We start from the raw sequence: 24,247 nt of genomic DNA, 5'->3' as shown, positions 1-24,247 counted from the left end.
ACTGTTTAATTATAAGAAAGAAGGTCAGTGTATGCCTCTCTTAAATGGATGGCTCACTGCTGCCAGTAGGGGGAAAAGAAGTAAAAAGCTGAAATAGTGCTTGGCGGACCCTTGAGCTAGGAGAAACCCAGGGGCTAGTCATGGTCCACCTTAGGCTAAGAAAGCTTTTCATACTTCCAAAGGGCTTGTGAATCTGAGAGTGAACAAGGACTCCTTCTGGGTGGTTCAGACAGTAAAGAATCTGCCTGCAATACAGGAGACCTGGGTTTGATCCCTGGGTCGGGCAGATCTCCTAGAGAAGGAAATGGTTACCCACTCCAGTATTCTGGCCTGGAGAATTCCATGGGCAGCCCATGGGGTCACAAAGAGTCAGACATGGCTGAGCGACTAACACTTTCACACTTTCATTGAACATGCTCCCAGGTTTCAAACACCTTTCATCTCACCATTTCCTTGATTCCTATTGCAGATACATAGCTGAAACTTCTTTTTTATTTATATTTACCTTCCTGATATTGTAAGAAATTAACATTAGCCATACCATGCTTTAGCAATTATTTAATCAAATCAATACATATATTTATATGAATGAGCTGGTTGACCTTCCTGATTTTCTTCCAGTTTTTTTTTTAAAGAGAATACCCAGGTATTTATTCAGCTGACCTCTCACCATAGGGACAGTGAATAACTTATACCAGTTCTCATGGTATACTGTAAGGATCAGAAAGATAATGTTTAAAAAGCGTTTTGAACAAACAGAAGGTCTAAGGTATGTAATTGCTTAGTGGTGTTGCCGTATCACCAGTCTCTTTTCACTGTCATTATTCTCCATTATAAAAAAGTGCTTTCATCATGCGAAAGCCCAAAATACTTTTACTCCAGCTCTCACAATAAACATATAAAAGTGGGATTTTTTTCATCTCTTCTAAACCCAGGTGTTTTCTGACCACATTGCTTATTGCATTTCCTCCTTTCACAGTTTAGCTACATCCTTTATTGTCATTTCCAAGGACCTAAATTCTCTTAAGAGAAATTTTGTATGTTTTATGACAATTACTTTTTACCCATCCAAATGTATATATAACCAGCTCCTAGTATTATATAACTAGTAAAGTTTATAAATGATCTCTTGGTACCTTTTTCCCACACACATAACCAATATAGAATTTAGTACTTACCCCAAACTAGAAATATCCCTGTTTATCATTTTTTAAATTGTGAGGTCTTCATATTCCGGGTGAGACATATAAAAAGAATTTATCTAGATTTATTTTTTAAGTATTTCTAACTAAGACTGGATTAGGCATCCCCTTCAAAAGTCAGAATATATTGATCTGTGCGTTTTTTTCATCCGACTGAAATAGGCAGTAGCTGAATTCATCTTAATTTAATCAAAGAAGAGATAGAAAGTAAGCAAAGGGACGTCTTACCTTGGGCTCCAGGCTGTAAGGCTGAGTGGGCAAAGGTGAGCCCACTTAGCATAAGGAGGACATTATGCTAAGTGAAACAAGCTAGACACAGAAGGGAAAGCACTACATGGTCTCACTTACACGTGGAATCTAACAGAGTCGAATGCAGAAGCAGAGAACAGGATCGTGGTTCCTAATGTCAGGAAGGTGGGGGACACAGGAGATGTTGGTCAAGGATTGCAGGGGTATAGAATGCACAAGTCTATAGACCTAATGTACAGCATTTTGAATACTGGGAATTTGCTAAAAGGATAGATTTCAGGTTCTCTCACCACACACACTGAAAAATGCTAGCTGTGTAAATGAGAACATGTTAATTGGCTTGATTACAGTTATCATTTCACTGTGTATATGTATATTAAATCATCATGTTGTACAACTTAAATATATAGTTTTTATTAAAAAAAAAAAAAAGGCTGAGGGGTTGAACGTTATTTCCTGACATATCCCTGGTCTCTGAAAGTCTGCTGCCAAGCGAGATGTTTGGTTCTATGTAGTAATCATGAGCCCTCACCCATCACCATTCAGTTATGAGCATCTGTCCTGGAAATACAACCTGGTGAATAATAGTTCTTATCCGAGAACACAACACCTTCCATATTAAAGAGCAACCTATAGACGTTGATGATATTACAACTCATAACAACGAGTAAAAATCTACACTCAACCAGGGCAACAAGCATCTCCAAATACTTCCAAATATCTTGCACAGGAGTACCTACTACCTGCTTCTCTCTTTAAATTTCATACATTAAGGTATAACCTTTTTATAAAAATTTTTTATTCACTTCATATCTACACTGAAATATTGTCAGCCTTGATTTAAATGTCAATGTCACTCAGCCTTGTGACCTACAGGCACTTCTAAGTTTATATTAATAACCCCAAAATTTTGGATTTCACAAAGACAGTATACAGCCACAAAAAACTGTAAAGTCATAATTTCACAGTAAAAGACTTTTAAATGGAAAATACTTAACTTGAAGACATCACTGTATTGCCTCTTTTTTCTCTTTATCCCTCAGACCCAGAGAAACTGTAGTTACAGGATCCATCTCAGTCTGCTGGCTCTGGCCAGAGGCTTCTTTCTCTCTGCTTGTTGGTTGGAATGGGGCCGGGCTGCATCTGAGGCTTAAGCATGGCTCTGTTGGTACCTCTAGTCCAGCATGTCTTGTCCACTCAGGACAACTGAGAATACGATCGCTGGGGTCTGGGAATGCTTCCAGCATGATTTGAGTTTAGCAGGGCTTTCCTGATGGGCTACTTCTAACCATCATCCAAGACACTTCGCTAGTGTTCATCTCAGCTGAAGAACTGGGATAGGGTTCAAACAGAGCATTGAGACGTGGCGTAGGATAAGCACTAGGAAAACAGTGAAAAGAGATTTGGTTTCTGAACTATAGAAACACGTCTCAGAATAGAGCATTACATTTGATAAGATGGAATTTCAGGTAGACTGAGTTCATATGTCATGGCTGTATGTCTTTCCCATGTTTCCTTCCCTTCATACACTTCCGAATTTGTTTACATTATTTTATTTCATTATACTCTGTCATATGGCAAATGTATTTCTAGCTGGCTTTGTCCTTTTCTCTATATGCTTTTCCCAGTGGTGTAAAAACTAAAAACGTCACAGAAACATGAACACATCATGCGTGTACGTCAACTTACGGTATCAAACCTTTACAATCCTGTACCAGTACTTTGTCATTGCAGAGAACTTTGGACATATTTACTTTAACTATAGAGTGTTTGTTTTCTATCCTGATTTTATGAGAAATCAAAACCTAAAGATTTGCCTAGATAAAAACTGAAATTTCAGAGTCATAAAATGGTAACCTGTATTTTTGGAGAAGGCAATGGCACCCCACTCCAGTACTCTTGCCTGGACAATCCCATGGACGGAGGAGCCTGGTGGGCTGCAGTCCATGGGGTTGCTAGGAGTCCGACACGACTGAGCAACTTCACTTTCACTTTTCGCTTTCATGCATTGGAGAAGGAAATGGCAACCCACTCCAGTGTTCTTGCCTGGAGAATCCCAGGGACGGGGGAGCCTGGTGGGCTGCCGTCTCTGGGGTCGCACAGAGTCGGACACGACTGAAGCAACTTAGCAGCAGCAACCTGTATTTTGCTTTAAATATTTTGAGTTTAAAGGTGACCTGGATAAAATCCATTTTGTGGATTTTAAAGTGAATGATAGCAAGTTAGAAAATGATTAATCAACTGTATACTATAATGTACCATTAATATTATTAGTACTGAAAATATCCTATAATACTTACATACATGAAGTGTAAGTGAACAATATTAAGACTGACATATCACCTGGGGTATAGCTGACTTTCATCAGATTTGGAGGTACCTCTAGGATGAAAAATAATTAAAATATATACCTAATCGCTGCCTGTCGGTAGAGCTAATTGCTGTCATTGAAAAGACTAAATTGTTTAAGAATTAAGAAAAAGAGAGGAAAGAGAAAGTCATTCTTCAATGAAGCTATCTCCCAGTATCACTTCAAGCCTATTTTTAGTACCTATAGAAGTCATGATTTTTGAATTTATTAGGGGTTGTGATGAATGATAAAACAAATCATCCATTTACATATCTTGACACTGCTTTGGAGAATACTTATTTCTTACAAGCAAGTGTCACATTGTATATAAAAGCTGGCTAATTGTGTGCTAATCTTCTGCATTATCTAGAACTCTCTGATGTGGTATTCTATCAATAGTAATATTAATTTTACTTATTTCAAATGTATGAAATATCTTCTAAGACCCTATTTCTTTTATAATTTCTTATCCCTTACATTGTATAATTTTGCATTCAGCTGCTAATTAAGATTAGGAGTGCAAATTATAGAATACATATCCACTTTAAACCATCAAGCTTTTGTAATACATGCAAATAGTAATATTTTATCCATTTTAAGTATAAAAAGAAAGAAAACATTTAAGAACATTACTAGATGTTGTGTTTGTTTGCATGTGTTTTTTTCTTCCACACAGTTCAGTAGTTTCATTGATCTACTGTTTCTTACAAAAATCTGCCATGCTTTGTGAACTTCACTTTCTAATCTCATACAGCAGCCCTTCCTTTATGTTATTCCTGCTCTCCCTGGTCCCAGAACAGTAGGGTTGCCTTGACAAATCTATTCAAAAGCCATTCCTCGGCCTTTATTGGTGGGGACTGGGGCCTTTGAAATTCTGTCCTCACTGCAACACAGCTGACATCTTCTTCCAGACAGAATGAATTAAGGAAATACAATAAGACACTTGATCTACCAGTCAAGGGTCTTTCCACAGTGAGGACGGATTCCACGGTGCACAACCTGGACAGCAAGCGCCTAAATATACACAATACGTGCTTGTTTACGAGAATAGCAATCAGCGAGTTTTCTGACATGATTGATAGGATGATTTCTTTTAAAATAAAATCTGCCTGGAAATTCACTGTGTGTGTGTGTGTGTGTGTGTGTGTGTGTGTGTGTGTTGGAAATTTTTTTAAAGCCATATAAGGTTAATCACATTTTTTAAGCCCTACTTCAAATGTTGTTGTGTGTATGTGTGCTTAGTCATATCCGACTCTTTGCAACCCAGTGGATTATAAACCGCCAGGCTCCTCTTTTCGTGGAAGTTTCCAGGCAAAGATACTGGAGTGGATTGCCATTTCGTTCTCCAGGAATCTTCCCAACCCAGGGATTGAACCCATGTCTCCTGCACTGGCAGGCGGAATCTTTACCACTGTACCGCCTGGGAAGCCCCCAGACTTCAAATATACACTTAAAATGTATAGAAGGAATATAGATTATTTCTATATCATTTAAGTTGTAAATCATCATCTTAGAGGCTTGTCTTTAATAGTGAAACTTTTGTGTCCTCAGACAGAGAGCTACAGTTCACCAGATTGTGTTTCTTTTGATCTGTTTGATACAGCCTTCACTGAACCAAGTTGCAGTAAAAATTAAAAGATTTTACATTTATATGGGCCATTTTGAGGATTAGTTGCAAAATTTATTTCCTCTAGTACAGAGACAAAGAGTATAGTTTTAAAATAATGCTGTTTTTTACATGTTTAAATTAATGTTTATTTTCATATAAAAACTAAAACTAGGCACCCTTTTCAATTTCCTTTAATTAAAATACTAGACTTCTTTTATAAGTATATTGCATTATGGTTCACAGAAGGTTACATGTCTTCTTAATATCAGGACAGGTAATTTGCTAAATTGTGGAAGATAAACTTTTTTCCACAGTCATCTTACTCATGAATAATTACTGACTGTTTACATAAGAGGATTTCTAATAGTATATAGAGGTAGAGTATAATTATAATGGCTGATTGTATTGGATAGATTAATCTCTACAGCCTAACAGGTTGGTCTTGCCTTAAATTGTGTTTCAACAGAACATTGTCTCTATTTCATTGCAGAACTGTTGTAATTGGGTCTCTAGCTCAGAACCATTAGACACATCAGTGGAGTCCATGCTGCCTGACTGTCCCCGAGTCTCAGCAGGTATGTCTTTGATGAGAGAGTATAGAATGCTTTTAAGGTGAAAAAATATACTAATGAAATGTGGTATTCTATTTTGTGAATTAAGCATGTTGTTTTGCCTTGAGTCTGAATGAATTAGTGGTAACATATGGCATGGGGTGGACCCACTACCAAAAATGCATTAAGTGGTTGAAGATGCTTACCAACAAACTCAGTGAAGAAGAATAGATGCAAACAACTCGAGAGTAATATAGACAGTTTCGTTGAAGCTTAGGGAGACAGGTTGTATAATTAAAATAAGGACTTGATAGCCATACAGGATCTCAAGAGTATTTATCTCTGATTAATTACCAACTCAGTGATCCAGTAGGAAGCCAAGACCGTGAGTTCAGGGAAGAGAGATTGCTATGGCCTAGAGTGTACAGACATTTTTCATGTAAAAGCTTTTGGTTGGACCTGTTGTGTTAGATGGGACTTGGATTATAGGAAGACGTGCAGGCTGATACTCTGGACAAAAGAAAACACCGATGAAGGAGGAAGGGCTGGATGAATCAGAAGATGGCCATTTCATGGGGAACTATGAACAGGCAAGACCAGCCTGTCCACTGAAAGAACAGACGTGGTGGGCTGAGCACCTGAGGAAGCAAGTGGGCTCCAGACAGTTTAATGTTGGTGTTGACTTCCAGCCTGAAAGATCTGTACTTTAGTCCCTCATCTCTAGGTCAGAAGAAAGAGTGACATTTTTTCTGGTTTGGGCTTTCACAGTTTTCATGATAAACACAAAGTGAGCAGTAGTGTCTGATTATGATACAGAACAGAAATGGGTTTCCTGGTCATAGGTGCCAGAGAATGAGCAGAAGTTTTGAACGTGTTGTTGTTCAGTTGCTAAGTCATGTCCGACTCTTTGCAACCCCATGAACTGCAGCAAACCAGGCTTCCCCGTCCTTCACTGTCTCCCAAGTTAGCTCCAAATGATGTCCATTGAGTCAGTGATGCTGTCTAACCATCCAATCCTCTGCCGCCCTCTTCTCCTCTTGCACGTGAACCGTTCCATTTAACAACCATAGGAGATAGCTAATCGCAAAGTACTTAAATTTGCATACATGTTTATGTATTTGAAGGAAATAATTTGGAGAACAGTTCAGCTACTAGGTAAAGAACTCTTACGATAACTAAATTTTACCATCATTAATACCTAAGCTTGAACTGAGTTTCACTGTTATTGTAACTAAACTTTCCAGGTCTATCATTCAGGGTTCAGTCAGAGAAACAGACTAGTAGGAGATATATATGCTACAGGGTATGTGTGTGTGTGTGTGTGTGTGTGTGTGTGCACGTGTGCGTTAATTACAATATATTCTCTTTATTATCAGTGGTTATGTTTTGTGAAGTCTCAGAGAACACTGAATCAGTGAATACTGAATCATTACTCCTAAAGAAAATGCAGGATTAGGTTTGGAAGCTTCCGGTCACATTTTCATCAACCGGTCAATGTATATAACTTTGTTTTATGAGTGTTTCTGTTTGAAGATGCCTTGTTTAATATATAGTTGACTCACTAACATTGAACTCACAGTCCACAGCACTAACTCATGCCCGAATAGGACTTACTTTCTCCATAAGATACATCACTGTCTTAACACTTCAGCATGATACTTGGGCACCATTTCAGAGAACAGAATCATCAACAAAAACACAGCAATGTGAAAAACAGGGCACTAAATAGTCTGCAAAAAGGATAATCGTTTACAGTACAAAACTGGATCAAGAATTCAAAGCATGACCTTGCTGGACCTTAGTTAGGGATAAGCCTGTTGAGCAGCTCAAATTTTTTTTTTTTTTTACCATGTTCCACATGTGCACATCCACAAATAACAAAACACCATGAGGATTGATTACCAATAAATTTTAATAAGTAGGTGAATTCAGAAATAGGGAATCCACAAATAATGAGGATAGACTGTAGACAGTAAGGGATTTGTTACAGAGGTTTGACCTAGGACTGGATCAGATCTGATTGAGCAGTATCTAGAAGAATGTCAACTTCAATTGTGATGCTAGAGCTGAGTCTACAGAGCAGACAGTTGTTAAGGGAAGATGTTATATAAAGGGGTGACGAGCAAGAATGAGCTGGAACCCATAACCATGAGCTGGAGCCCACTAGGATGGACTTCAATCTGTGCCAGTTCCTGTGGCTTCTGTCCTTGGTGGTGTGGGTTCCTGAAGAAGCCAGTGCCCTTTGTCATGATGCTAACCACTGCCTTGTACCACCAAGTAAACCGGCAAATAAACTGTGTGTGAGCTTGAAATGGCTGCTGCTTCACTTTAACCCCCCAAATTTCTGACAGAAGTCTCCCTTTTGTACCAGCCTAAACAGAGACTGAACTGAAACAGAGACGTACAGCTTGAAAAGGAATTCTGGGAATCGTAGTTCAACCAAGCCAGAGTGCCTCACTGCAGAACCTCCACAGCTCACCCCTTGTCTGCTTGGCACTCACATACATCTCCTGAAACCAGACACTCTCCAAACGAAGACGTTAAAGTAGTCTTGCTTCCACTTAACATGATATAACTGTGCTATGTACAACTGAATACACACTAAAAGAGGATGCAATGCCCTTTTTTTTGTCCTTGAATGATGTTCATTCTTCTCATCTTTGATATCCTGTAATTTAATACTGAGAGATAAAGCTAATTACTATTGACACACCTTACATGAGATGATAAGGAATCAGTTCAGTTCAGTCACTGTCATATCGGACTCTTTGCAACCCCATGAATTGCAGCACGCCAGCCTCCCTGTCCATCACCAACTCCCAGAATTCACTCAAACTCACGTCCATCGAGTCAGTGATGCCATCCAGCCATCTCATCCTCTGTCGTCCCCTTCTCCTCCTGCCCCCAATCCCTCCCAGCATCAGAGTCTTTTCCAGTGAGTCAACTCTTTGCATGAGGTGGCCAAAGTACTGGAGTTTCAGCTTTAGCATCATTCCTTCCAAAGAACACCCAGGGTTGATCGCCTTTAGAATGGACTGGTTGGATTTCCTTGCAGTCCAAGGGACTCTCAAGAGTCTTCTCCAACACCACAGTTCAAAAGCATCAATTCTTCGGTCCTCAGCTTTCTTCACAGTCCCAATTCTCACATCCATACATGACCACAGGAAAAACCATAGCCTTGACTAGACAGACCTTTGTTGGCAAAGTAATGTCTCTGCTTTTCAATATGCTATCTAGGTTGGTCATAACTTTCCTTCCAAGGAGTAAGCATCTTTTAATTTCATGGCTGCAGTCACCATCTACAGTGATCTTGGAGCCCAGAAAAATAAAGTCTGACACTGTTTCCACTGTTTCCCCATCTATTTCCCATGAAGTGATGGGGCCAGATGCCATGATCTTCGTTTTCTGAATGTTGAGCTTTAAGCCAACTTTTTCACTGTCTACTTTCACTTTCATCAAGAGGCTTTTTAGTTCCTCTTCACTTTCTGCCATAAGGGTGGTGTCATCTGCATATCTAAGGTTATTGATATTTCTCCCAGCAATCTTGATTCCAGCTTGTGTTTCTTCCAGCCTAGCATTTCTCATGATGTACTCTGCATAGAAGTTAAATAAACAGGGTGACAATATACAGCCTTGACGTACTCCTTTTCCTATTTGGAACCAGTCTGTTGTTCCATGTCCAGTTCTAACTGTTGCTTCCTGACCTGCATATAGGTTTCTCAAGAGGCAGGTCAGGTGGTCTGGTATTCCCATCTCTTGAAGAATTTTCCACAGTTTATTGTGATGCACACAGTCAAAGGCTTTGGCATAGTCAATAAAGCAGAAATAGATGTTTTTCTGGAACTCTCTTGCTTTTTCCATGATCCAGTGGATGTTGGCAATTTGATTGGTTCCTCTGCCTTTTCTAATACCAGCTTGAACATCTGGAAGTTCACGGTTCACATATTGCTGAAGTCTGGCTTGGAGAATTTTGAGCATTACTTTACTAGCGTGTGAGATGAGTGCAATTGTGTGGTAGTTTGAGCATTCTTTGGCATTGCCTTTCTTGGGGATTGGAATGAAAACTGACCTTTTCCAGTCCTGTGGCCACTGCTGAGTTTTCCAAATTTGCTGGCATATTGAGTGCCGCACTTTCACAGCATCATCTTTCAGGATTTGGAATAGCTCAACTGGAATTCCATCCCCTCCACTAGCTTTGTTCATAGTGATGCTTTCTAAGGCCCACTTGACTTCACATTCCAGGTTGTCTGGCTCTAGGTGAGTGACCATACCATAGTGATTATCTTGGTCGTGAAGATCTTTTTTGTACAGTTCTGTGTATTCTTGCTACCTCTTCTTAATATCTTCTGCTTCTGTTTAGGTCTATACTATTTCTATTTGTGTCGTTTGTCGAGCCCATCTTTGCATGAAATGTTCCCTTGGTATCTCTAATTTTCTTGAAGAGATCTCTAGTCTTTCCCATTCTGTTGTTTTCCTCTATTTTTTTGCATTGATGGCTGAGGAAGGCTTTCTTATCTCTTCTTAATAAGGAATAAGAGAGAAGAAAACAAAAAATATTTCCTATATATATTCCTATCAAAATAGGGAGGAAATGCTTATAACCATTACATTCTTCATTTTTTGCAACTGGTCGTATAGCAGGTATGTATAACTGCTTCATTCCATATTCTTTTTGCTTTCAGCAAGCACCTCAACTGGTCATGATTCCTTGCCCGATGGGATGCCGTGTAGCTTCATTCCTGAAGGGTGTGAGCCATTAGCAGTTCTGCAGGAATTACATTACTGTATTTTTCTGTTGACATGAATCACAGTATTCAATAATAACAGGTGTCCTAGAGGATTTCCTTCATCACAGACATACTCATATTTACTGCTGCTGTGTAGCAGCAACTCAGTTTTTCCTTAGTAATCAGGATTAGTCACCCTACCCAATATAGTAACACTCTCCATTGCTTGTTCATCCAGTGGTATAAGATGGCAGTTTCACTTGCAGTTCAGTGGAGTCCTTGTTGTGATACCTTATGGAAGCATTCCTCCGGTGCAACCTTTAGACCAACAGAGCCTACAGTCGTGGGAATGGGAAGCAATAGCTTTGCTAGTAGACACCAAGGGTAATGAGGAGAGAAGAGAAGCCAGCCCCAGTTCTACTCCTCCTTCCTAGATACAATATCAGAAACAGGACAGGGCCTGTAACTGAGTTGACTGTTCAGAATGTCATCCCACCATTCTCTGCAGCCTGCTGCTTATGGATAATGGGGAACGTGGTAAGACCCATGACTGTTGGCAAACCTCAGGCCCTTTCTCATCCTCTTGCCTGCTCCCCCTGATGGAAGCCAGCTGCCACGTTGTGAGCACTCATGCAGAGGCCCACATGGCATGGAATCCGTGTCTCTGGCCGAGAGCCAGCATGGATCTAAAGTCTGCCAACAGCCACGTGAGTAACCCTGGAAGAGGATCCGAGCCTTGAGATGACACCAGCCTCAGCCAGCACTCTCACTGTGGCCTTGTGAGAAACCCAGAGCCAGTCGTCCACCTAAGGCACCCTCAGATCCAGGCCCAGCACACGCTGAGACTGATAAATGTGTTATCATCATCAGCTGTGAATTTGGGGGGTGCTTTGTTCCACAGAAGTAGGTAGCACAACAGGCTTAACTTAAACTCTGCTGGTCGTTCAAGCCTAAGTGAAAAGAAAACCCAACTTTTTTTGAGCCTCAAGCTTTGCTTCTCTGATACATTAGGGTTTAAGAGTAACTCTTTCAAAAAAGGCACTCTAAAGCTCTGTGAAGACAATTCATTCCAACCCCTGCTCCTCCACTACCTCATTAGACTTTGCTGTACAATTTACCAGAGATAGATTTCCTCTTTATCACGCTCATTGGATCTTATACTAAGTCGTCAGCTCTTGTCTGAGCTTATACTTAAGCTTATACTATTCAGCTCTTCTCTGATCAAATTTTTCTTAGAACAGAGCTTGCTGCTTTCCGTAACCTTCTATTTCTTGTGGTTTTTATTCCAACAAATGTGACTTAAATCAGAAGGCGATTTCACATGCACTCCGCATTTACAGTTATTGCCCACTTTTTGAAAGCTTCCTTTATGCCTCTTCACTTTTACAAAAGACCTGTGTTAGTACCTGTTTTCAATAACACAAAGAAACCTAAAGAGGATTTTTGCTTGCGGGAAGAAAGTCGAAAGCAAAAAATAGCATACAGCATTTGTTTTCAGGGAGCCATCATAAAGGCAGAAAGTCCTGAGCTTCAAGAGTGGGACCACCGAGGTCCTTCCCTGGGAACTACACTCCAAACCCCAGCATCACGTTGCCATAGCTGTGAACTGTGCCTGTGAGCATCTGTGCCTTATCTTGAATTATTTTGGGGCACCCATTAGCAAAATGTGTCCTAAGGTAGTTGCTTCTTCACTTTACAACATTTGGACTTATGAAAGATTTCACGGGAGTTACCCTACTCTCAGATAGTTGGAAGCACCTGTATCCATTTATTACTCAGATTCATTGAGCACTTATGTTCCAGGTACTGCTCTGGAAGCTGGGGACATAGCACTGTCTCCAGCTATGCAGATAGTATAATATCCTGCTATTGTCCCCAGGACATACCAGATAGTATGGTGACTATCTTTCGCCCCCACCCCAAAAAGGGTTTTTTAAAAAAACTATTTCCAGGCCCTCTGCTGCTTTTGAACCTGGCATCAACACTGTATGTGTGTTCAGATGTGTCTGACACTTTGTGACCTCATGGACTGCAGTCCACCAGGCTCCTCTGTCCATGGGATTCTCCAGACAAGAATACTGGAGGGGTTGCCATTTCTTCCTCCAGGGATCTTCCCTACCCAGGAACTGAACTCACATCTCCTGCATTGGCAGGCGGATTCCTTACCACTGAGCCATCTGGGAAGTTCAGTTCAGTTCAGTCGCTCAGTCATGTCCAACTCTTAGCGACCCCATGGACCGCACACCAGGCCTCCCTGTCCATCATCAACTCCCAGAGTTTACCCGAACTCATGTCCATTGAGTTGGTGATGCCATCCAACCATCTCATCCTCTGTCGTCCCCTTCTCCTCCTGCCCTCAATCTTTCCTAGCATCAGGGTCTTTTCAAATGAGTCAGTTCTTCACATAAAGTGGCCAAAGTATTGGAGTTTCAACTTCAACATCAGTCCTTCCAATGAACACTCAGGACTGATCTCCCTTAGGATGAACTGGTTGTATCTCCTTGCAGTCCAAGGGACTCTCAAGAGTCTTCTCCAACACCACAGTTCAAAAGCATCAATTTTTCGGCGCTCAGCTTTCTTTGTAGTCCAACTCTCACATCCATACGTGACTACTGAAAAAACCATAACCTTGACTAGATGGACCTTTCTTGGCAAAGTAATGTCTTTGCTTTTTAATATTCTGTCTAGGTTGGTCATAACTTTCCTTCCAAGGAGTAAGCGTCTTTTAATTTCATGGCAGCAGTCACCATCTGCAGTGATTTTGGAGCCCAAAAAAATAGTCAGCCACTGTTTCCACTGTTTCCCCATCTGGGAAGACCAGGCATCAACATTAGGTTGCATCAAATGAGAGAAGAGTTAGGGCCAATACACCCAGCATTTTCGGTACCTGCTTAGAAAAATTGAACGGATTTTCTGTCAAGATCATCAGTTTTACTCAAAGAATCCTTAAAACATGTTGAACATTTTTATGACATGATCAACATTATTATGACATGATAAAAGTGGAATTTTAAAGAAGATTAATTTAGTAAGTGAATAAAAGATAGTCGCAAGAAGCCAGCAGCAATAGACTCGGCAGGATGTGACAGTAAAGCCAGTGTACGTGGCTGATGGTGTGACCTGAAGTAGTGGCAGTGGGAACAGAGGGGATAAGAGAGCAGTGACTCAGGAAGAATCTGCACTCCTTGATGATAAACAGGTCGGACATGGAAGCTGTGGGGAGGGGGAAGACAATGATAAACTCCAATGAAAAGTAACTTGAATAATGAAAATGTCATTACCAGAAGTATCAGGGAGCTTGAGGGAGAAATCAGTTACGGGCAAGAAATGATGAAATTGTCTTCAGTCAGTTCAGTTCAGTTGCTCAGTCGTGTCCGACTCTGCAACCCCATGAATCGCAGCATGCCAGGCCTCCGTGTCCATCACCAACTCCCGGAGTTCACTCAAACTCATGTCCATTGAGTCGGTGATGCCATCCAGCCATCTCATCCTCTGTCGTCCCCTTCTCCTCCTGCCCCCAATCCCTCCCAGCATCAGAGTCTTTTCCAATGAGTCAACTCTCCGCATACAGTGGCCAAAGTATTGGAGTTTCAGCTTTAGCATCAGTCCTTCCAATGAACACCCAGGACTGATCTCCTTTAGAATGGACTGGTTGGATTTCCTTGCAGTCCAAGAGACTCTCAAGAGTCCACACCACAGGTCAAAAGCATCAATTCTTCGGTGCTCAGCTTTCTTCACAGTCCAACTCTCACATCCATACATGACCACGGGAAAAACCATAGCCTTGACTAGACAGACCTTTGTTGGCAAAGTAATGTCTCTGCTTTTTAATATTCTGTCTAGGTTGGTCATAACTTTCCTTCCAAGGAGTAAGCATCTTTTAATTTCATGGCTGCAGTCATCATCTGCAGTGATCTTGGAGCCCAAAAAAATAAAGTCTGACACTGTTTCCACTGTTTCCCCATCTATTTGCCATAAAGTGATCAGACCGAATGCCATGATCTTCGTTTTCTGAATGTTGAGCTTTAGGCCAACTTTTTCACTCTCCTTTCACTTACGACCTACTTAATTGAGGTAATGATAGTGGAGGTGATGACAGGAAATTCAAGTAGAAATGGCAAATATTGTTTAAGCACCTTTGAAACACTTGAAATTCTCTGATTAATAAGCCTGTTACCATCCTTTAAAATGGTAAGATTATTTGAAGTTTTCAATGTATACCAACCACAAGTTAATGATGGATGTCCAGACTATCCATTCAATTCAGTGAAGCCTTTTTTCCCCCCACATTTCTAACTTATGAAGTTTTATAGCAATATGCTTTCCATCTTTTGGCTAGAAGTTTCATGGTCAAAGCAATGAAATTACCTATAAAAATACATACTCATCTAATATTGTATTTTTTCCTTTATTACTAAATATGTTTCCCTTTACCCAAAAAATAGACTTAATGCTCATAATAGCTCCATTTTATGAATGTTGTTTACCTATGCATATATATTTTAAAAACAGGTACAGTACAATTTTTTAATTGTACTTAAAATATCACTGATAATTATTTTCAGTACATTCATATTGTTTTTATTTTCCTTTGGAAAGCAAATGTGCTTGACAACTCTACACTTAAGAATTGGCAGTAGTATATCTTATACTTAAAGTGAAGTCTAACTTTTCAGTTATTATAACATATAGTGAATGGTGGATATTTAAGGGATCTTGAATACATGCCAAGTGACTGGTTCCCCCACATTTTTATATTAATAGTATTTCTTACTAGTAAAAATGAGCCCATTGGAAACATTGTTATTCAAAGAAACAAATAGTCTATAGGATATATTTTATTGTATAGCCCACATTTTGGTTGTTTACGTTTTTTATAAAATGACAACAGCAAATATCTGCCTTGATTATCAAATATTATGAAATGTTACAATGACAATTTTTTAATATCTGCAAGGATAGTTTAAGTTCTTCAAGAAGAAGGTACTTTGAAAAGGTAATATAGCTATATATTTTCATTAGTCACTTCAGAATTCAAGGTTGTCATTTATTTAAAACAATTGATTATTTTATTCCTGTAGGAATGGAAAAAGCATTTGCAGGAATATTGTCCCTTCCATTCCCCTGTCTCCATTCTTATTTTTAAACAACAAATAACTTAGTTATTCATGTTTTTCTGTGTTCTCTGTGATACTGATAAGGGTCACGAAACCATAGTCACAGAAAGATGGAAAATATCATGAAGCAAGCAAAAGGAAGACTAATAGTCAAAAAGACAAATATTCAGTAGAACACAGAAATCAGGAAACAAAGCTAAAAGAAACTAGGGTAACAGTAAAAGATGAAATTAGAAATGATCTTATATGGTGTGTTGCTTGCCAAAAATAGCTAATATAATTTTTGACTATGCATGAGGAGACATTCTTCCAGGTGAAAGGAAGCAAAGTGGAAATATTTGAAAGCAAACAAGGTTTCAGAGCACGATATCTCCTGACTTCTTACAGGTCTAGGCACAGCTTGCTTCAGCTGGCCCATGACTGACAGGCCACTCTTTGCCAGGCGGTTCTAACTGGACCTCAGCGTAAGAAAGTACTGCTGCCCAAGCCTGCATACTTTCAGCTCCCTCTGAGTGTGCTCCCCTCCTGCCTCTTTGGGTACCTGCTTTCTGTCCCCACACATTCATTCATCAAGAATTCACCATGGATCAAACGTTGCTCCAGGCGCCAGGGACATAGCAGTGAGTTACAGCAGATAATAGTCCTGCCATGGAGCTTATATTCTAGTAGGGAAGACAAACAGTAATGAAAGGGTAAATAAAGAGAGTATATATATTAGATGGGCTGCCCAGGTGCCGGAATGGCGAAGAATCTGCCTGCCAGTGCAGGAGACACAGGTTCCATCCCTGGGTCGGGAAGATCCCCTGAAGAAGGGAATGACAACCCACTCCAGTATTTTTGCGTGGAGAATCCCACGGACAGAGGACATTGCCGGGCTGCAGTCCATGGGGTCGCAAAGAGTTGAACACAGCTGAGTGACTGAGCACACACGTATATGTTAGATGGTGGCCATTGATAGGAGGAATAGAAGATAAGAGGAAAAGACCTGCGGTGTGTGTGCGTGGAGGGGAAGGTCTGAATTGTTAGGAAGGCGGCCAGGGACGGCCTCTTTGAGAAGATGACACTTCGAGGACACTCCTTCCAGTCCTGATCTTCTGCCATTCCTCACTGATAAAGACAGTGCATATTTTCCTGTCTATTTAAAAACTGTAGAAATCCTTTTCCTACACTTTGGGGTATCTACTTAGCTAATGAAATCATTGAAATCGTTGCTTGTATACCCTCACAGCAGTCTCTTGTTCTGAGTTCTTGAAAACCCAACCTTCTCCTCAGGTCCCTTTACCAGTCCTCTAAGCTTTATGGTAACCAAAAAGCACAGTTATCAGAAAGTTATTAAAGTCATCCCACTCTCCCTTAAGCAATGCATACAGAAAGGTGTAACATCTGTATGGCACTCCAGGGGTTGTATGGCACACAGTGGTCATGCTCCTGACTGACGTCACCCCTGAAGGGTGAGAGGATCAGTATTTCCATGTGCCTGTGAGCTCTTGTGCCAGGCACACAGAATGGAAAGCTTTTACCACCTGCCATTAAGGAAATACCTGAACCCAGATTCATTAAAACTGTACGGTCTAGATGTCTGATTCTTGTCCATATATTCCCTCCACAAACTTGTTCCCATCTCATTTGTTCTCACCCTTGTCGTGGCTTGAGATAGCCTTTATTTATTATTTCAGCTTACTTAGAACAGTAGATATAAACGTAGGTACCTCAAAATTGAGAAAGGTAACAGTATAAATGGTAAAAAAAGAAGAAGTAAAGGGTGAGGGAGAAAGAACCATAGTGGATGTCTTAAGAAATTAGAATTAAACTTGAAGACTTACTGTATTTAGATGATCCTGTCTTAGTCTAGATGTAGAAGGGGACCATTAAATAACATGTTACCTGTCAAACCCCATTTCCCTACTGGAACAGGATGTGGAAAATAAGCAATTTCTAGGTGAATTTGAATTATAGAAAACCTGCTAATGAAACCCCAATTTTTCTTTGCTTAGATGATCCAGACTATTTACACTGACTAAAATTACTGAATATTTGATAAATATTCACTTCACTTTATTGCCGAAAATACATGTTGAGGAAATGACACTAAGGAGTCCTGTCTTTCCCTTGTTAGTGACTAATCACTTCCTTCTAAAGATAACAATGAAAAGTCAACCGTAATTGCTTCTAGAATGTGGCATCATTCCGAATGTGTAGATGCACTGAGTTGTCTAATATGTTTTTAGACATAACTCAAATTAAGTAGGCTTTTGAAAAGTCTATACTTTGTCTTGTAAACTGCCTTTAAAATTCAAAGTATACTAGCACCTATGGTACTGTTCCACTTTTGGCTACTTGTACTGCTCAAGAATTCTAGCACTCTGCTTCCTTCCATTCAAAGGATATACATTCTAATTCTTTAAGTGATGTTTTCATTTACTAAATAGCACTTTTCAGGCAGTTTTTGTTCTTTACTGTGGAATTTGCCTTATAGCTGTTATTCATAGGTTGGTTTCCTTATTCATTGTTCTATGCTACCTTATAATTATTAGTTAATATTAGGGATGAGTGTTCTAAAAGTTGACCCTAGAAATTTTTGTTTTTTCAGTGAATCATTCATTGTAATTAGCTGAAATCTGGAGCTTTGGGAAAATAACTGATTAGTGAATCATTTAAAATAATCTAAATAAATGTATAAATACATATGTGCACGCTTAATCAGGGCCAGTATTATCCTGTGATTTTGGCTTTTTCAGTTTTCAAGTAATCACAGTGAATATAAGTAGTCTCACTCCAGAAATCTCACTTTATTTTTTTTATTTTTTTAAATTTAAATTTATTTATTTTAATTGGAGGCTAATTACTTTACAATATTGTATTGGTTTTGCCATATATCAACATGAATCTGCCACGGGTGTACATGTGTTCCCCATCCTGAACCCCCCTCCCACCTCCCTCCCTATACCATCCCTCTGGGTCATCCCAGTGCACCAGCCCCAAGCATCCTGTATCCTGCATCGAACCTGGACTGGTGATTCGTTTCTTATATGATATTACACATGTTTCAATGCCATTCTCCCAAATCATCCCACCCTCTCCCTCTCCCACAGAGTCCAAAAGACTGTTCTATACATCTGTGTCTCTTTTGCTGTCTCGCATACAGGGTTATCGTTACCATCTTTCTAAATTCCATATATATGCATTAGTATACTGTATTGGTATTTTTCTTTCTGGCTTACTTCACGCTGTATAATAGGCTCCAGTTTCATCCACCTCATTAGAACTGATTCAAATGTATTCTTTTTAATGGCTGAGTATACTCCATTGTGTATATGTACCACAGCTTTCTTATCCATTCTTCTGCTGATGGACATCTAGGTTGCTTCCATGTCCTGGCTATTATAAACAGTGCTGCGATTAACATTAGGGTACACATGTCTCTTTCAATTCTGGTTTCCTCGGTGTTTATGCCCAGCATTGGGATTGCTGGGTCATAAGGCAGTTCTATTTCCAATTTGTAATCTCACTTAAGAAAAAAAAAATTAAAAATAGCCACCATGTTTTTTTTTACAGCTTTCTGAACCAATTTGTGAAAAATTCATCAAAGAATCTGGCAGTAAAGGTGACAACTCTCCTTTTACTGAGCTAACTTTTCCCTGAAAAGATAAAAAGATTTTAAGTAATTATTTTGGAATACTTGTGGCTAAATAACCAAATAATATGAATTTAAATCTGTACTTGAAAATCGTGTAAGTTTTGAGCTAATCTGTGAGAGAGGGTATTTTTACAGTTCCCGCAACTGTGTTTCATGGGTCTCAGTGCTGTGTCCCCTAGTTGTTGGAAAAGTTGGGACCAGTGATGCCTAAGACGGAAATCTCCATCCTTTGACCATGTGTTAAGCGTTGACATCCCTCTTGTCCTCTTTTTCTCCTCTCCTCTCTCATCTGTCTGGGTCACTGCTCTGCATGGTCGCCCTGGTCTGCATATCACTCTGACTCTCCCTCTGTCATCTGGTTTAGTCTCTACGTGTGGCTCTTATAATTTTTGTCTTCTGTGTCTCCCTGGCTTCAGTCTTCCCCCACGCAGAGATGCTTTGTCCTCAGCCTGCGGAATTGCATCTCGCCCAGCCCACCGTCTCTGCCTGCCCCTTCCTGACCTGCGTGTTCTTCCCAGGCCCACTGCCCTTCACCCTCTCTTTGACCAGCCATGTGATAAGTCCCGCCCGTCTCCACCTTCCTGCCTGCCTGCTCTGTCTTGTCACAGACAGACATCAAGTCACCAGCAATAAATCTGTCTACTGGCAGAAATACACCCCCCCAAACATACCCACCCCTTCAGAGAAACTACATTGCTTTCTAGTAGTGATTCAGAACTTCAAAATTAAATCTTCTCTGTTACTGAAAAGAAAATTCAAAGTGAACATTAGACATCAGAGATAGGTCAAAAAAAACCTAAGATGTTCTATGTTATCAGCACTTTAAATCAGGGCTATTTTTTTTTATATATACTTGAAAATTTTATTTTATTTTTATTTTTTTATAAAAGCTTTACAAGCTGATTTTATTTATTTTTTTAATGTTTTTGTTTCATCATAGTTCTTAAACTGTAGTCCTTCTTTAAAGAAAAATAGTTCTACTTAATGAAAAACCTTTGAAAGGTAATTTGTTCAGTGACTCCATATTAACACTGATTTAACTGATATATGATGTCTAAATATTCTTTGAGAATTGGTTCTAGTATTTCCACCCTTATTATCTCTATCATAATGTCCCCTTGAACTATACATATTTCACCCAAGTATTTAAATATGTTCTACCAATTGAGACATCATGTACCAGCTAGTTTATTCATGTTTTGAATAATCTCACGGTACAACCCTTGACAAAATTCAGTTGTTTTACATGATTTCTTAATTTCTAAAGTATTACAGAAGTTACTTGTTTAAAATTGGAGCAAATAAACATATACTTCATTGTAAACTGTTTATAGCGATGATCTTTAAAAATGAGACTTGTGTAAGAGACGATAAATTGAAATCTTCTAATAACCTTCTAAAATCAATAGTGGCTTAGAGATTCTTTTGTTTTTAGCTAGTTTCAGACATTTTAAAAGAGCAAAGTGAACTTTTTATTTTAAATAAATGGCCTTCAAAGAAATTTAGAGTCTAAATGGAACCATACCTTTCCTGCTTACTTTCTAGAAGAAAATTAATTAAATTTAAAATAAGACATTGTTAATTTAAGGCCACAGATACAAATAGTTAAACAGATGTGGGAAAGCTATTTGTGGAACTACATGAAGTGTGGGTTGAGTTTTATAATAAAAAGTATAGTTTTCCATAACCATTGTAGTTTAGATTTTTATAGCACTTCTCTTTTGAAGTATTAATCCCTCAGCATTATTTGGTTTTGCTTTTCTTCAGAAATAATATCAAGCATACAAAATCAACACAGGCAACAAAACTTAAATTTTAGAAAATCCCCAATTAATTTGTTATTGATTTAATTATTTCCCCCTAAAATTAGAGCCTAATTCCATGTCTTACTTCAAATATGAGTTATTCTTGCTTCTCTTGGGGTAAGAAATTAACTGTAAATATTCATTCCTTAATTCTGCAAAGATTTTTTGAGCACTTAATGGGTACTCGGCGCTAGTCTAGACTCTAAAGATCGCTACATATGACTGTTGTCCCTCTCGGAACTCATAGTCTCCTAGAACAAAAAAGCCTTTTGCTCACTGCAGGGATTCTTTTTGTTCCTAATCACAGGTTGATCGTGGAAATAGGTGGAGAGGAAGGTTAAGGACTTAGGAACTCCTTCAGAAACCCAAGAGTAAATCTTAGTTCACTGACACCCTCCTTTATTAAATGGTAAGCCCACTGCTATCTAAGACCTACATCATCTTTTCAAAGAGTCTACCTGTCTTCCCTGCTACTGTGAGACTCTGACATTGATTCTGTGTTTCAAATGGATGTGTTATTTGTCATTTCAAAATTCTTTAGTGGTAGTGTCAGCATTTATGAAGAAAAGCTTTGGATTTAACACATCTGTGAGAAATTTGTATTCTCCCAGATGTGTGGAGAATTAATTCTATTTCATGGCCAGATGAAAATCTACAGTCATACTGCCTGTAACGTGAAGATCATACTAGTACAGTCTCATTGGGTTGTGATCAGAATTAAGTAAAATAATCTTTCCAGGACTGTTGAAATAGTACCTGACATGTAGTCACAACTCATTGAATGCATGGTGGCCTCACTTTGCATGGTTCGAATACACACAAATTTCGGTTACCATAATTTAGTTAAATAACACCAAACCCCCAAAATAAGGTTCAGAATTTCAGTTACCATAATCTATTAACTATTAATAACTGCATTAAGTACAAATATCGATGCAAATAACAGATGCACATCATGGTCCATTTCCAATCATATCACTTTTTTAAAAAAAAAAAATCTGTTACTGACTGAGCACTGCATATCTATTATTCAGTTCATACTCAGTAGCACTATCTGTATTTACAAAAACGGATGGTCAGAAGAGAGATCCGGCCAACGGAGATGAAAGTGAAGCAAAGACATAAAATGCTGGAAGTGCAATTGGAAAGCACTGTGACGAAAAGATGAAAATATCCCAGAGGAAGTGATACTGGCAGAGAAACACTCCACATCAAATGAACCCTCAGAGATATTTCATGACATTGGAAGAGTGAAGGATAAAATGTTGGAAGCTGCTCCACACTTGGAGTGTGTCAAGTTCGCCAAGACACAAAAAAGATTTGCTTGAACTGTATCCTAAGTTAGATGACAAGGAAGAAAGCGCTGTTCAGACTTACAAACTACTCTTAGTAAGTTTTTTACAAAGAAATAAAGTATCTTAATTGTCAGTGTTTTAATGTTTTGAGATGCAGTGTACTAAGTATAATGTCTTACTCTTTTTTTTATTCCCCTACCCTATTGATTTTCAGTGTTATAACAAAAAAAATTCAAAGATTATGGAACAACCACAGTTTCGTTTTTTTTTTCATTGATTATTATGATCACTTTGCCTGGCTTCAGAGGATTTTTAGTGTTATAACAAAAAAAATTCAAAGATTATGGAACAACCACAGTTTCGGTTTTTTTCCTTGATTATTATGATCACTTTGCCTGGCTTCAGAGAATTTTTAGTGTTATGACAAAAAAATTCAAAGATTATGGAAAACCAGTTTCATTTTTCCATTGATTATTACGATCACTTTGCCTGGCTTCAGCTTGTCTGGTCCTCTGTGTAGTCCTCCAATACTGTGCAAAAGCAGGAGCTTCCTATTGTTATTAGAAACGATTTTATCCAACAATCAAGTACAGTAGTTTTAGAAAAATTGTTCTTTACTTTCCAGTATTTGAGAATTAAAGCTTCCCATCATTTCTCTTCTGCTTCTATCCTTCTATTTCCTGGATTATCTAAGTCCTGCTTCTGGTCGCGTTTCACCATCCCAGCACGTCCTATACACAAGTACAGTCTTTAAACTCCTCCATTTTCCTACTCTTCAGCATTCTCCCTATTTCTTCACTCTTCTAATTTATTTAAATTTCACCCTGACCCTTTCCCTTTCATTCTCCTCCCTGCTAGGTGCTGTATTCTATAGTGTCCCTGAAAGCCTATCCGTTCTTTAACGCACTGGCCTCCTTTCAGACCATTCCTGCCCTAAAACATATCCTTATGAGAAGCATCTATAAATTTATTGGTTTCTTCTTTGTGCTTCATCTGCATTTGTGTCAATAATAAAAGATAAAAGTCTTTCTTGAGTTTAAATTATTACAAGAAATTCTACTACTCTGTTTGATTTCTTAGAGAGATTTCAAGGACATTCACAGAGAGGCCCTGAGCTTACCATGGTAATGGCACCAAAGTCAATCAATTTGGCATCTCCTTAACCAAAAAGAAATTCTCACAGCACCTAAAAGAGTTGCGTCCTGTAAACAAATTCCATTCGACTTCTCACTCCCTTCTCTGAGCCCATGTCACATCCTGAATTACCAGTTTCATTGTTCATAAGCCATCATTTCTGTTAGGTGTATTTTGCTGTGCAGTGTAATGGAAAATGTTTTCTCTAAACAAGTTGTGTGCGAGCTCAGTTGCTTCAGTCATGTGCGACCCCTTGCGACCCCGTGAACCTCAGCCCACTAAGCTCCTCTGTCCATGGGATTTTCCCAACAAGAATACTGGAGTGAGTTGCCGTGCCCTCCTCCAAGGGGTCTTCCCGACTGAGGGATAGAACCCACGTCTCCTGCGTCGCAGGCAGATTCTTTACCACTGGGTCACTGGGGAAGCCCTAAACCAGTTGTGTATCTCTTACTTAAAAGTGTCAGCAGAGTACAAATCTGAATGCAGAAGGTGGTGACTGCACCCTGACTAGAATAATCAATGTAAGAATATCCTTAAAGCCTTTCTTCTGTAACAATGGCAGACTCAGCTG

At 39.2% G+C, this 24,247-nt stretch overlaps 1 protein-coding gene across 20 annotated transcripts in view; it reads left to right on the top strand.

Moving 5' to 3' along the window:
• The window catches only part of ARB2A (ARB2 cotranscriptional regulator A), a 419,837-nt gene that overhangs the window by 273,549 nt on the left and 122,041 nt on the right, over nt 1–24,247 (top strand). For 6 of the 20 annotated variants that reach the window (XM_086413098.1, XM_086413086.1, XM_086413091.1 and 3 more), the window contains one exon: nt 5,901–5,985. In XM_086413098.1, coding sequence (XP_086269224.1) covers nt 5,901–5,985 — 85 coding nt within the window. Of the gene's footprint in view, nt 1–5,900; nt 5,986–8,332; nt 8,583–19,360; nt 21,210–21,554; nt 22,450–24,247 lie in introns of those variants that run through there. The other 14 variants (XM_086413084.1, XM_086413080.1, XM_086413081.1 and 11 more) reach the window with 6 other exon arrangements.

Source organism: Bos grunniens, chromosome 7 (assembly GCF_055505025.1).
Source record: "Bos grunniens cultivar Pamir isolate PY7600 chromosome 7, Bosgru_T2T1.0, whole genome shotgun sequence".
Taxonomy (NCBI): domain Eukaryota; kingdom Metazoa; phylum Chordata; class Mammalia; order Artiodactyla; family Bovidae; genus Bos; species Bos grunniens.
This window is presented reverse-complemented; position numbering and strand designations above follow the sequence as displayed.